Source organism: Accipiter gentilis, chromosome 25 (assembly GCF_929443795.1).
Source record: "Accipiter gentilis chromosome 25, bAccGen1.1, whole genome shotgun sequence".
Classification (NCBI taxonomy): domain Eukaryota; kingdom Metazoa; phylum Chordata; class Aves; order Accipitriformes; family Accipitridae; genus Astur; species Astur gentilis.
Genome location: NC_064904.1, coordinates 6,218,232 through 6,232,460, shown reverse-complemented (window position 1 = coordinate 6,232,460; position 14,229 = coordinate 6,218,232). Strand labels below are relative to the sequence as shown.

The following is a 14,229-nucleotide window of genomic DNA, read 5'->3' as shown; positions in this document are numbered from 1 at the left end:
ACAGGAGGAAGAACCTCCCCAGCCCTGGGCTGCCCCAGGGAGCAGAGCTGTGAGCCCCAGCCCAAGGGGACGGAGTCATCAACGCCTCCCTAACGTCAAGAGCTCACTGTGGGACTCACCAAGAGGCACCTTTCGGAGGACACGGCGCTTCTCGGGCACCTTGCTGGCTTTTGGGGAAGTTCCCCTCTCGGCTGACTTTCCCAGCTGCACACAGAGGCATCCATGCGGGCCGGGCTTGGGTTTCCCATCAGCGCAAGGGGATTAAAGGCAGCTCTGCTCTTCCTCAGAGGATAACTGTGAGGAGAAATGCATTAAGGATGCCACGGTAACGAGGGCTGTGTGAATGCCTACTGAGAAATGCAGAAAAGAGCACGCAACTAGGAGCTTATTGGAAAAAGAGTGGACATTTCTAAGGAAAACAAGATTACCCAGCACTGGAATAATAAGGGGTAGAAATAGCAAAGAATTTTTAAAGCTATATAAACCCACCAGCCACTAAGAAACTGACTTTGATAGCTTCCAGTGTGATTTCTTACGCTTCTTTCTGAGTGCCTGGTCTGGGTCAGTGGGGAAGGGAACTGAGCCAGGTGGATTAGGGGTCGCCTCCACATCAGCAATTCTTATTTCCTGTCATTAATAACTACATACAGGCTGTCAGGAGTAATATTCACTATCCAATCCCACATATATCTGTTTATTCTCCATGTAAAAATGCTGCAATAAACCATCAAGGAGCACGCGGTGCACAAGCACGTGGCAAGCCTTGCTTTATACCCTGTCCCTGCCATTTGTCAGTCTCATTTGTTGTGCTGAGGAACAACGCAGTCTCACCATCTCATTTTGCCTTACAACTAGTTTGGTTGATCCTGCCTTTGAGGAAGAACAAGGACTAGCGAAGGATACATGTACTTGCCCCGTTTTTTTATGATCTCATCTAATTTTACATGGCATCTGCTGATGGATGTGTTTTCTTTGATTTCACGGCAACCTTTTGTGTTTTTCAGGACAACACCAGGAGCGTAGAGTTGGCCCTGACACTGCCTGCTCCTTCATGCAAATATTTTGTCATCTTTGAAATGCCTTCTGTTCTGGAATCTTAGAAAACAACAATATTGAAAGCTTTCAGAGAATATTAAAAACATTAGCTTTATCACAACACAATAAATAGTTCCATCACCCACTGAAAACTGACTTCTGCAGCTGACATAGTAATAAAGTAGAAATTCAGTTGCTGAGATAGTCTGGGAGTGGACACATTGTCAAAAGAGGAGCCAGGAACCACTAGTTCTTCAAATCACTTAATTTTTCAGCTTTATTTTTCTCTCTTGTAGGAAAAAAACCCCAAACAAACACAAAAAAACCCACCCTCACAGTCAATATATATACAATAAATTGAAGGCAATTTTTGCTAGACGAGTATGATCATGCTGATAGCACATGTTGAAGGCTGATGCATGTGAGAAAGATAGGACCTCTTATGTGGCAACAAATGCTGAACTGCCTATAAATTATCAAGCTGTTGGCTTTATTATTTTGATTGCTTCTTACAGTTCTTTACCTAGTCTTTTTCTAAGGTGCTCCTGCAGATTTCTCGGAGTGAATGTGGCTAGTTCTTCTATAGATCATGCAACTGGAAAAAATCTTCTCTCAGTAGTTGTGTACTTCAGGATTTAACCTAATGAGGATTAACCAAAGAGTATGTGTATGTCTTTTCCTAATCAAACACGAGAGGCACAGGAGATGCCAGATCACAATAAATGATGCAGGTGTGATGCCATATTTGAACTTGTGCAGCTATTTGTGATGCGTATAACAGGAAGTTCAGAACACAGGATATATTGGATCAAATAATTAGACTCACAAAAAAAAAGCACCTTTTGCTATATTTAATTCTCTCCCCTACTTAACTGAACATGTAGATTTAGATAGTCCTGTTGACTGATTCATTATTAAACTTCATTTAAAGCGACCCAATTTCTCATGGAGTTTATGGGGTTACACACACTGTGTTGCACTCTTCCCCCCTGCAATACACTGGTACTGCACATGGCATTGTCTCTTGCTCACCACCCTTCAGGAAGCAAGTGTCTCCTCAAAGCATGGGAAAAGGAATATGGCCCTGATGGAAAATATTTTAACTAAATGCCACCAGTATTCCTTCCGATGCAAAATACTGCTTGTTTTGAGCAGTACTTACAAAGACAAGTCTAGCCCTAAATCGAGTAAGAAAAAATGTAATAATAATTGCTTGTATTTGCACGAGTTAATGTTTCTTCTTGTTAACATTTCTTAACTATTGGACTTACAATTCAAAGACAATGCAACAGGAGAGAAGCTTGTCAACTCTAGTCCTCTAAAAGCAATTAATAAGTGTAATAAAATTCCTGTTCTTTTAAAACAAATCCCCCTTCCTTGCTCCAAGGTTAAAATGATAGCGGCTGCAATACTGATTGGTAGGCACTGCTGCAGCTCCCTGATAAACCTCCCCTAATGGGGTTTGAAAGCCCCAACATCTCTCTCCAAAACTAAATCTGATGCAGCAGGAGATGGTACATGCAGAGGGAGAAGAGGTTTCCCATGGGTAGCAGAGCTGAGCCTTTCTGTTTCATGCTGAGCACCAGTTGTGGACAACACTGACACAGAGAGCTTGGTCATCTGGGGACCATGTCAAGAAATATCTAGTACCAAACAGAGAAGTTGATTGCTTGGAAAAAAAATGGGTCCTAAATGTGAAATAACCTCTTTGCATGTATCTATGGCCCTGGCATAGTACTATTGCATGGGTGACTGAAGCGTATCTGATTATACACTGTTCATTTGGGAGAACTCATGTATTTTTCCACACTGTTTTTACAGCTCCCAAGTCTACCTTTTGTCCCACTGAAGAGACCTGGTGGCCAGGCCTGGTTATTATCATTGCAGTATGCTGCGCCACACTAGTGTTCCTCTTCGTAGTTGTCATCATTTGCTACAAAGCCATAAAAAGGTAAGACTCCAGATGCTTTTGCTATGCTTAGGGCAATGCAGCCCCACAAAGGTTGTCCCAAGACTTGGCTGACACCGTGTTCTGTTTAAAGGCATCCTAAAGGCAAAATACATCCTGTAGTCAATGTGTGTTTTCACTGGAAAGTCACTTTATGTACTGTATCCTGCCTATGTAAAGGGTGAGGTTCAATGCACGGTCACAGGCATGAGGAGGCAAAAAACTAGAAGTGGGACAGAGCCACAATGTTCAGATTAATAAGAACTTCCCCGAAGTCAAATTGCTGCAGGTTGCTGGGGAATGTCAATAGCTTTGGCTTGGCCAAGTGTAGAGGTAGGAAACCCTGTCCTATCCACTTCTGGTAGTATTTGAATCAAATTCAAAGCTTGTCTCTTGTAATGTAAAAGCTTGTGTGAAGCTTATGTACAACAGGATGTGTAGTAACCGTTTCAGGTCACTGTCTTTGCAATAGATGAGCTTGCATAGGCCTCCAGTAGTTAGAAAGTTACATAGAAAAATGGGAGTGGGAATAATTTCTTCACCTAAGTAATATTTAATATTTCTGGTGGAAAAAGTCAAAACTTGAACATTTCTGTATGAAGGCTCCAACTGCAAGTCCACAGTTTTGATTTAGAGAAGAAAGTAACTTGTGGGAATTGTAGCCCAGATGGATGGAGTTTCTTTTCTCCTCTGTTGTTTTCAGTACAGCTCTGACAACACGCCACAGTCGTGGCTTCATGGTGTCACTGGTTTATACCATGGGAGTCTTGGGCAGGAGCTGGTAGTACAGCTGGGACACCCAGCCTGCAGTAGAGAATACAATATGCAATCCATAACTCATGAGATACTGCAGTGACATCTGAATTGTGGCTTGGATTAAATGATGTTTTTTCTCAACTTTGTGATTTTTGAGTGATATTTTTGGGGAAAAAAAAAAAAGGAAAAGAAATGAAAGTACCTTTCATGAAAAATGTTATCTGTGTGCAAAGTGATCGCAAGATTTTTTTTATGAGCTTTATCAGGGATATTGGAATGGTGGAGCATTGCACATGCTTTATGGTTGTCTGAAAGTTTTATGCAGGATTTGAAGGATGGTGTATCCAAGAGCATCAAAAAGGGAGAATTCAAACGAGAAGACAGAAGTCTGTATTTAATTTCTTATTAAATTTACATAAGTACCTTTGCTATTCTAGTTTAGCTAAAATGAATGCTTATTAGTTTTGAGGAGTTGGAAAGCTTTCACTCTAGCAACTGCACTTTTAAAAAATCGTCTCTGGATGACTGAGATTGGAGTCCAATTGGATTGGTACCACAGTGCAAAATCTCTTACTTGTAGTTCCTAATCTACCATTGGCTGCTCATAGGGGATTGATCCAATTCCATGTGGAAAGTTGTATTAGTTTCAAAAACAGCTATTGTATTGGTCTGCCTGGTGCCAAATTGTGAATGATTTCTGCCAAGGCTGCAAAATACACCTACAGGAGCAGTAACTCTCCAGGGCAACTTGTGGCTAGCGAGGAATTGCTCTTCAAATCTGCTGTGATGCTGGTAGATGGGAGGAACAGAAAAGAAATTCAAGCATACAAATTCAGAGCTGCCTTGAAAAGGCTTTGGGAGTTCACATAACAGTCTCATGCTTCATGTCGGAGAAGAATAATACCAATACTTGATGAAGACACCCATTATTTGTCAACAGTGTGAATATCAACGTACAAGTCAGCCACTTGAATAGGCATTAGGCTCAGGGAGAAGCGAAAATTCCTCTTAGATCTTCTTATTGTTGACATTCATACTGCTGAGAAACGCTAAGCTGAAAACTGCTCAGATGTGGGCTGGACAGCTATAAAATAAGATCTTATTAATTATATTTTTACAGAAAACTAGAGCATTTCTTTTCATCAATGAGTCCTTCCTAAAACAGCTCTGCTAAAAGGGTGCCCTAAAGTGCCTGGCAGCATTCCCTAGTAGTTCAGGTTCCTTAATCCACTGTAAAAGATATCTATTGATAAACGCTTGGAAATAAGATAAGGCTTTTCACAAGAGAAGCATCTCTGCCTTTGACACAGGGTATTATCACGTATTGTTGAGCTGAATTGGCTTTAGCTAGTGTGAGAAATCCTTCACTCTAGTTTTTGCTGGGAGGTAGAGGTGGCTAGAGAGAGAGTAAGGGGATTAATCTGGGTGATGCTGAAGCCAGGAGTCCCTCCAGTGTGTTCCAAGCCTCCAGCTCCACAACCGTGCTCTGCCCCATTCTTTCTCACACCCCCATCCCACCAGTTCTCCTCTGCAGTCCTCCTCCTGGGCCCTTGTCCAGGAATTGGGACCTCTGTCACTGCAGCATCTCTGAAAAATCTGTCTCCCACTTCCACTGAAGAGATACTGAAGAGTGAAATAACAGCAGTCATCTGGTTGTAGGGTGTAGCAAGAATTAAATACTTTAGCAGGAAAGTGCAAGCGGGGATTTCTTTGCATAAAGGTTGGATCTGTTGTATTAATCCCTCACTTTCATAAGAATCGAACTTGAAGTAGAAAGAAAAAGAAAAATCCTATTGCGTTAAAATCTCATTTACTGGTTTCAAAGGCCCAGACCCAATCAAACTCTCTGCTTTTCTGTAGCAGGAGGAGAGGGAGTGACTGTCCTCTAGGTAACATAACTCAACTGTATTTTTATTCAATCTATATAAAACCTGTTTCTCCTGGGTTGGTTTGTTTTCCCTCGTAAAAGCTAAAACTTCACCATATGACCAATTTTAGGCACTAAGGCTTTTTGTGATAAAGTACAACCTAGTGGGTTGGTGTTTCTGCATATAAAATAACTACCAGAACCAAGCAAGCATGCTGCTACCTCCATCCCTGCATCTCCCCTGGAAATACTCAGGTTCTCCCAATATGAAATGGTCATAAGAAATGCTGAAGTCCATTCCGGTGGATGGATTTGACCTCTCTGGTCCATGAGGGAACTAATACCAAAACCTGTCGATCAGCTTTAATACTCAGAACTGCTAGACAGGTTAAAATCTTGGGAAGACACATATGGGGCAATTCTTCGAAGGCTCTTAAAGCAGCCTCTAAATTTCCTATGTGTGATGCTGGTGTCTGCAGTGTTGGACACTGCATGACTGGCACACCAGGTACAGATGTGTGCTGCTGCACAGATCAAGCACCAGAGGAGATCGCAGGTGATACTGTGTTGTGCTGCAGCATGGTTACACATGTGGTGATAGCACCCTCAGTTTGGCAGTGGAGGAACAGCTATTTTCTCTGGTCTTGGTGACAGAGGGGTATTTCCTCTTCTTACAAAATGTAAATTTTCTCTTAAGAAACTTTTCCATGGCACTTTAAAAAAAATTTAAGGATTGGCACTTAGCACCGACAGCAATCACAGCCTGTGACATCTGTAGATTTCTAGGACAAGCTTAATCACTGGCTAGGGCTCAGACCCACTGTAAACAGTGGGACTTTTCTGCTCATTTCATGGATAAGGAAAGTGATCTCACAACTAGCGATTTCTATAACACACAGCAAGAGCACACAAATAACTGGTTCAAAATCTGGAATACCTGCAGGTATTTCTTTACCATGTGTCTGTCTGTAAAAGCCTGCCGTTCTTTCTCTTTCCCTGGAAGACTGTCACCAAGAAGCAGAAGCAGCAGGTCCAAGGACAATTCATAAACTAGCACAGGCTAGAGGAGGCTGGATCATTTCACTATTACATGGTTTGTGGACTTGGTCAAGTGCACCATGAGTGCCAGCAGCTCTAAAAAACCTTCATCTGGTGTAAATCAGTGTGGATTCAAAAAACAATCAGTGGAGTTCAATTGATTTTAGTCAGCCCTGGAGGTGACTGTGTCTTAAGCTTTTTTTAAACATCTTCAAGCACCTGAATAATAGTTAGACAGTAAGACGGGAGGGAATTGGGAAGCAAACACAGTAAAGAGGATTAACAAGGGTTGTTTGGTAAATAAGCAACTGAGATGGGGGAGAGAGGGACCTACAGTACGTACTCCTATTTCTGCAGCTCACTGGTGTGTCAGTGTCTGTGAGGGGAGTAAGATATTTGCATAAGCAGGAAGAATAAATCCCTGGCTCCCTGTATAAAACTAAGGTACTGGAGCCATCTTTCAAACCTCAAAGGGGAAAGCAAAGCTGAGCATCCTGGTCTCCATGCCAGCTGATGCACCAGCTATGCAACCTGGCAGGAGGTGTTTCAGATGGTTTTCCAACACATGAAAAACCTGTACTTAGTATCTCCAGAACATCCATGTGGTCTGAGATGACCCACGAGCAGCCCCTTATGCCTAGGGATGTGACTTCTCAGCTCTGCTGGATTTTAGGTAGGATGGATACCTCTGCTCTCAGATGTGCCGCAGGGTTTGCTACCAAAGAGCCCTCTTGCTAAGTCAGCCAAGAAAGCAGGCTGATGATAGCAAAGTTTTACATGATATACCTTTTACTCACTATTCTAACTTTGTCAAGCCACTGTTTTGTATGTGTCCCATAGCCTGAAAGAAAGGTACCATAAATGCCTACATATGCATTTCCTTAAATAGGCGCTGAGGTCACCTTCAATAATAATTAAATGGAAGAAAACATTGTACTGAAATAAAATGACAGGTCGCATTTAAACTGTCTTAAAATTCATTGCTCAGGTATTTTCTAGGGTACTTGGCATTAGTGTATGATTTATGGACCCTGTATACTGCAAGGTCTAGTTTCTGTAGTGGGAGCAAGGTTCTGAAAGTTGGTTTTGTTTATACAAAATGCCGCAGGTGCTTGCGAGGGGAAAACACTGAGGCTTTCCTAAGGAGGGCAAAAAGTGGGAGTTGGGGCTGCAGTAAGCGTGTCCCTTGGTGCAGGGGTGTATGTCCCACTAAGCAGGCCATGGCCCTGCACCTCTTCCCCAGCCCATTTTGTACCACTTACTCCCCAAAGAGCAAGGACTGTGTAGTCCTTCACATGGCCATCTCCTATGAGCCACTGAGACCAACCACAATCTAGTCCAAAATCATTATTAACTGCAAGAAAACAATGCTTCTCAGTGCGGGGAGAGAAGATGGAACAGTGTCCTAAACTTACTTAATTGCTTTGAAGTGGATATTCACGTCATGATTGAAGACAGACAGGTCAAGGTGAATTGAGATTGTTAATCTCTTCTATTCTCCCTGACACATTAGAAGGGTTCGTACTGAAATGATGCCTTAATTCTCAGCAGGTGCCTGGAAAGACAGTAATTACTCAGAAGGTAAAGTGAGAGAGTTCGTGGAAAAGCCGAGTTAAAAAGTACTGTTTGAGTGGGGGACACTCAAAGGGAAGAAGAAGAAGAAGAAAGTCTGTGGGGGCAGATCTGTGTGTCTTTGATGCAATTCATTGACATCAAACCAGTTCAGCTCTGCAAAAGGGGTCAAGCCCAAAGAAGTGCCATTCAAAAGGGAAGATGGTCTTCATTGGAAAGACCTGGGAGCATCACTGAGGGCAGTTGAAAGAAAGACAAACTTCAAAATTTTGGAAAAGCAAGGAAAAGACAGTCACACTGTAGACTGATTATCTTTTCCACTGGCTGAATGTTGATGCTTATCAACAACAGGTTCAGCATCTACTGCTGAGCACCACTGTCCAGGTCTTCCGTCACCTCTAACCAAAACCCAATGTCCCCATGTGTTGCTTAGCGTCTATGCCTAATCATGTCCCAGTGGTGAATTTACTCCCATCCTTGGAATGATGTTGCAGATGATCTACTTATGACAATTTAAATACCCTGAGCAACCAGCAACCAATCTTTCTGCAGGAGATCCCATTTTTTAACCATCAAGAAATGAGTTCATAGAATCACAGAATGGCTGAAGTTGGAAGGGACAGCTTGAGATCATCTAGTCCAAACTTCTGCTCTAACAGAGTCACCTAGAGCTGTTCTTTCAAAGCTATCACTACTTGTTAAACTAAATGTAGCCCTGCTTGATGAAAACGGAGTGCTAGTACAAGGAAAATCAGTTGTTCTTCCAAACAGTATCGAACCCTGGGTGTTGGTTGTGCAACAGTTTCCAGGGTAGTATATATGAGACAAGCTGTTGAACAGCATTACAACTTGACCCAAGCCCACTGGAGATGCCAGAGCTCTGCTGTATTTCTTCTGCTGATTCCATGGCATCATTGGAGATTTTGGATGGGGGACTTAGTAGTTGGCGCTGCCCTATGTTTTTTGGATGCATCAAGATGAGGAAGGGTTGGCCTCATTTTTTAAATAGAATAGCAAAAGTATTGCTGGTACTTGTTAGCAGGTTCATTTGAGAGATCAAGGGCTGATGAGTGAAGTGGATGAAATACCCTTTCAGTCGGAGAGATGGCCGAGCCAAGCCGCATGGGCAGTGCTGTGCAGGGAAGTTTGTTTTGCTGTTACCTGTGCAGTATGCATTGGTCAGATAAGCAGGAGGATCTGCTCTTCAGTGCTGTCAGTCTGGGATTTTCATAAGCACTACGTGTTTGCATAACTATTACAGGGCAGGATTTCTCTGTCTCTTTTAAGGTATACCAAAGTCACATTCTGCTAGGGAGGAAGTTTGCTGTCATAAATGAGTAAAATGCCCCACTGCTTCTCATAACTGGGAACACTGGAAGCCTTAGGGAGGCCTTAGTCCTTAGCATAAAACGAGTGGTCCAAATGTTTCACAGAATACTCTCCTACGGGTCATTTTTCACCTGATCACTCCTAATTTGTGATGTCTGTAGAGCATTATGGTCTATCCTGTGATTAATTAACTTTTCACTGTTACCAGAAACAAAATTGCCATTTTCCTGTTTTCTACTGTGGATGAGGGTACCACGTCGAATGGGCCGAAGTCTTGTGATAGATTTAAGTATTGTACAGTTACTGCCTTAGTGCAACTCTGTAATAGCCATGGGTGGATTTTACAGGCTCGTGCCAGAATGTGATGCTCGTGCTGGTCTGATTGTATTGCTTGAAATATTCCTGATTTACCCCAGCACAGTTAGAAGATACAAGTGGATACTAGAGCTTTGAGACATATAGGAGAGTTGCCAGGTTTACCATGAAGTTTTTTATTACATTTTTTCCTGAAGCCGTAACTTCTGAAGAAATCTGAATAAGTATGAGATCAAGGTTGTCTTTACCTACTAGTCTAAAAAGTGACATTAAACTCAGGACTCTTACACATTCAAAATCCTACAAGGCAAAGAAATAAAGTTTTCTTAGAAATTCATTTAATTTTTAAGCCAATCGTACTTTTTACAAGCTGACACGGGGGCACTTGTGGCTGACCCTGCTGGTAAAAAGCCACAGCTGTGGCTGAGATGTACCCAGCACAGTGTGCAGGGACATTTGAAGAAAGTTTTTGGCTTGATTATCTGGGATATCTGAGCTTAGGACTGTGTTTGTTACAGCCTGCAAGAACCCAGCAGAAGCATCCTGGGATGCCTGGGACAATCTTTTTTTATGCCTCAGAGGAAACTGCACCCACAATAGTAGGGTGGGGGGTGTAGATCTGTTACTCTAGCTCTGTGTCACCCAACAAGATCAATTCCCTCTACACAACAAGAATCCCATAGAAACCTGCTGGGTGCCTTTATTGCCCCCTTTCGCTTTCCACAAAGGATTTGCAGTGCATCTGTAGTAAAAGCAGTAAAGCCTGTCTCCAGAGGCCGAACAGCTGCAGCTCCCAGTGGGTTCAATGGACACGTTGGCTTTGCAGGAGCTCTAAAACCCTAAAAGTTAGAAGGAGAAACCCAGAAAAGTATGGGAGTACCCTAGCAGCTCCCATACATGCCCAGGCAGGCTCTTCCCAGACTCATTCTGCTCCGCCTCGGGGTGACAAGAAGCCAGACCTCACCGTGGAGCAGCTAAGCACCAGTCTGAGCCCTGCCCACCACATGCATCCAGCCACCTTCTGGGATGATCAGGACGGTTCAGCACACCTCTCAGCCCCATGTGCATGCCCCATTCCCCCCCAGTCTCTGCCCTTTCTTGGTTCCTGTGGAACTTTATTTCCTGCATCACCCCCACATTGCCCCAGATATGACCACGCAGAAGATGCCCCCTTCCTGCCTGACCTTTCGGCACTCTTCTGGCCAGCAGCCTTGGCTTGGTGTCACCCTTGGCTCCTCTAATTCGTGGCTTCTGCTGACTTTGATTTTGATGCCTTGCTCTAACTGGGACTTGTGTGTGCAGAGACGCCGGGGAAAGGTAGAGCTCAGGGAATGGCAGGAGCTGCGCTCGGACGCGCTTCCTCCTGTGTAGGGACTCTCAGCCAGAGGTAAGGAGGCATCTGACGGCGGCAGTGTTACTTCCCGCTGTAATTTATGTGCATTAGTTTCACACCTTTGTCTAACTAGTCACAACTTGGTGTGCAAACAAGATCTCAGCTTTTCCTGATCTTACCTGAGAGCAGGTGTCGCTAAAGGAAGGCTCAGGAGTGCTTGTCCACACCAGCTGGTTTCGGGGGTCCCCACTGCTCTGAAGGGAGGTCACATCACACACACCCCCACCTTGTGTGTTTGCTGCCGTGCAGCCACACTGCTGGGAGGGGAAAGGGTGCAGGCAGGGTCCCTCTTTGCAGAGCTGCAACGCTCCTCGGGCGGACATTGATCGCCGGCAGCCGCCCTCGAGCCCCTCGCGGCTGTGCTGCCACCGCTCCTGTGGCTGCACCGTCTGATTTCTGCTACCTCCGTCCTTCCTTCTCTGCACCCCCCATACTTACTGCTAAATATTTATCATGCTCTGGGGTTGCTAAGCAGCACACAGCTCCCTGCTCGGGAGAGCGGTGCCGTGAAGGCGAGACACGCAGTAGGTCAGCGTGGGCAGAACTGGGGGTGGGAGAAGATGGCATCTGCTGGGGTGGTCCTGCCACATGCTCACCTCACTCTGACTCCAGTGTCCCCTCTGTCAGCAGGCATGTGGCCACCCACCACCCCTGGTATGGCTGGGCTGGAGAATGATGCTCCTGGTTTGTCCGTCTTGGAGAGTTGTTGGCTAAATAGCCATGTCAGAGAGCATTTGTGGAGATGAGCATCACAGCATCCGTTCCCCAAGCTAAGGCCAGGCGATGGAGTGAAACATTAACAGGGGGTCTGATGTAAAGGGTCTGATCCCAGCTGTGTGCAAGGCAAGAGTGGGGAAATAGGGACATTCCTCATTGTGGCCTTTGAAAAGAGGCCATGCAAAGAGGTCCCAGGTGGAGAAATGGTGCCGCCTTTGGTGCTTGCTTTTTGAGGCAGTAGCATGAAACCTCATGAAAGATGCTAATGCTCCCAAGAAGCAGGACGTGCAGGCTAACCTGGTTCTTCCCTTCAGTTGCTCTGAGCCCTGGGAAGCTAGTGTGGAGACTGGCTGAACTCAAACCCTTCCTCAGAAATTGTCCTGTTACAATTGTCTAAAGCCACTTGGCTCCCAAACTGCACAAAATCACATCATTGCATAGACATCAAGGTGTGCACGACTTGCTGGTTGCTCTGCCTCCGTATGGATTTGCCCCGTTGCACACCTAGAGCACGGGAAGTCTGGGACCGCCCTGTGCAGTCCACTTCCAGTGGGTTGCATTTATCCTGTAAAGAGCAGGGTCTGGCTCTGCAGTCTCTTCTTTGTGGGTGGAGAAAGTCAGAAGCAGCTGCTTGGAAATCAGTGGTCTTACTCTAGTTGGTGGCAGAGACAGATTGCCTCAAATGCAAAGTGATCTAGATAGTTGCAAAGGTCAGTTCATTTTACAAGTTTTAATTTTCTTCTCAGCTCCTTGCCTTTATTTGTGTTGCAGACACTTTTCTATTAAAAACATTTCTGTAACAGAAAAGCTGCAGAGAGTTTTGGTTCATCTGCACAGAAATTGATCATTACTATTTAAATAATTTTGCAAAATTCTATTTAAATGATTCTGTGAAATAGCAGTAGCCTTGTTCTTCTGTATGGATCAAGTCCATCATTCAAATTGTTGCCTATGTTTGCAAGGGACCAAATAGCAAGGTAGTTATTTACATTCAGCAAAAAATCTAAGCACAAAGTAGCACAGAAGATCAACTTTGTTTTGGGAATGAAAATGTTCATTGCCTAAAATGGCAGTATTTACAGTCACTTGGCTGGTACGAGTCATACTGTCCTTCAGAGACAGTGAAAGAGCAGTGAAGAGCAGGCCTTGCTCATCTCCTCTCTCTGCCCCTTGTTATTCCAATCCCCTGTTTTTCCAGTACCGATGCCCACCTTGACCTGGAGCAGGGGGCATCACCACCCAGGCAGTTTGCAGACATGGTAGGGGATTCCTGCACCTTTTCCCTCCTGCACTTTCCCTTCCAATATAGATACCTTTTTGTAAGGACAACTTCTATTTGGGAGCCCAGCTAAGTAAGAGTTTATAAATGTCTTTGCTGGCCTCACTGTAGCTGAGCAGAAGCAGTTAGGTAGTTGTCATGTCTTGTTCAATGTATATGTTTAGATGTGTTGTCTATATAAAAAAAAAACAAGGTATTGATCAGGATTGGTACAGCTGGGCACTTGAAAAACATGCTTCTCCAAATTGCCTAATTAATGTTTGTTAAGCACTTTGAAGATAGAAAGCATTGAATAGTGCTAGTGTTGTTCAATCTGTTCTAGAAGGACTGGAGAATTTTAAAGGACTAAGAAAGATCTCGGTTTGGGCTTCCACTGGTGTTTTTATACTACTGAGTGGCAGATAAGCAGAGGAGTGTTTGTTGCCTTCATGCCAGCACCTGTGAGAACGTGCATATCTCCGTTTGTGGGGGTCACAGAGAGCTCACAGATGTGTGCAGAAATGAAGGATCAAACCCGCATGTGCATTCACCTTGTGGACAGAAAAGCCCAGAGTATGCACAGTCCAGTTTGGGAGCAGCCTTAAATTTTTGTCCAGCATTACACAAGCTCCATGACTTTGATTTTAGTGAGACACCAGTATAATACCACTACTGCAGTAATGCATCTGGTCTGCACTAGTCTGGAGGATATTCAGAGGAGGCCTCTGGGAAATGCTACTCTCTTCCCCCTTCTGATCTGCATGAAATGGGGAAAAAACAAAGTAGGAGAGTATACTGCCTTCATTATTAGCTGTTACTTACTCCCAGCCATCGCCCAGACCTGGGTATAGTACAGCAACTCACCCTGTGTCCAGCTCTGGCCATAGGTATTGCCTTCATTGCTGAGAATCAACCCCAGGGAAACTGAGGCTGCATCTGAAGTTCAGTGAAATTATTTCTCCTGTTACATTGGTTGTTTCAGCTCCCTGAAGCAGTCAGTG

The 14,229-nt window shown here is 44.2% G+C and overlaps 1 protein-coding gene across 2 annotated transcripts in view; it reads left to right on the top strand.

Annotated features, from left to right (window-relative positions):
* The window catches only part of PRIMA1 (proline rich membrane anchor 1), a 55,064-nt gene that overhangs the window by 27,562 nt on the left and 13,273 nt on the right, over positions 1 to 14,229 (top strand). For both annotated transcript variants that reach the window (XM_049828815.1, XM_049828816.1), the window contains exon 3: positions 2,857 to 2,986. In XM_049828815.1, the coding sequence (XP_049684772.1) occupies positions 2,857 to 2,986 (130 nt within the window). The remainder of the gene's footprint in view (positions 1 to 2,856; positions 2,987 to 14,229) is intronic.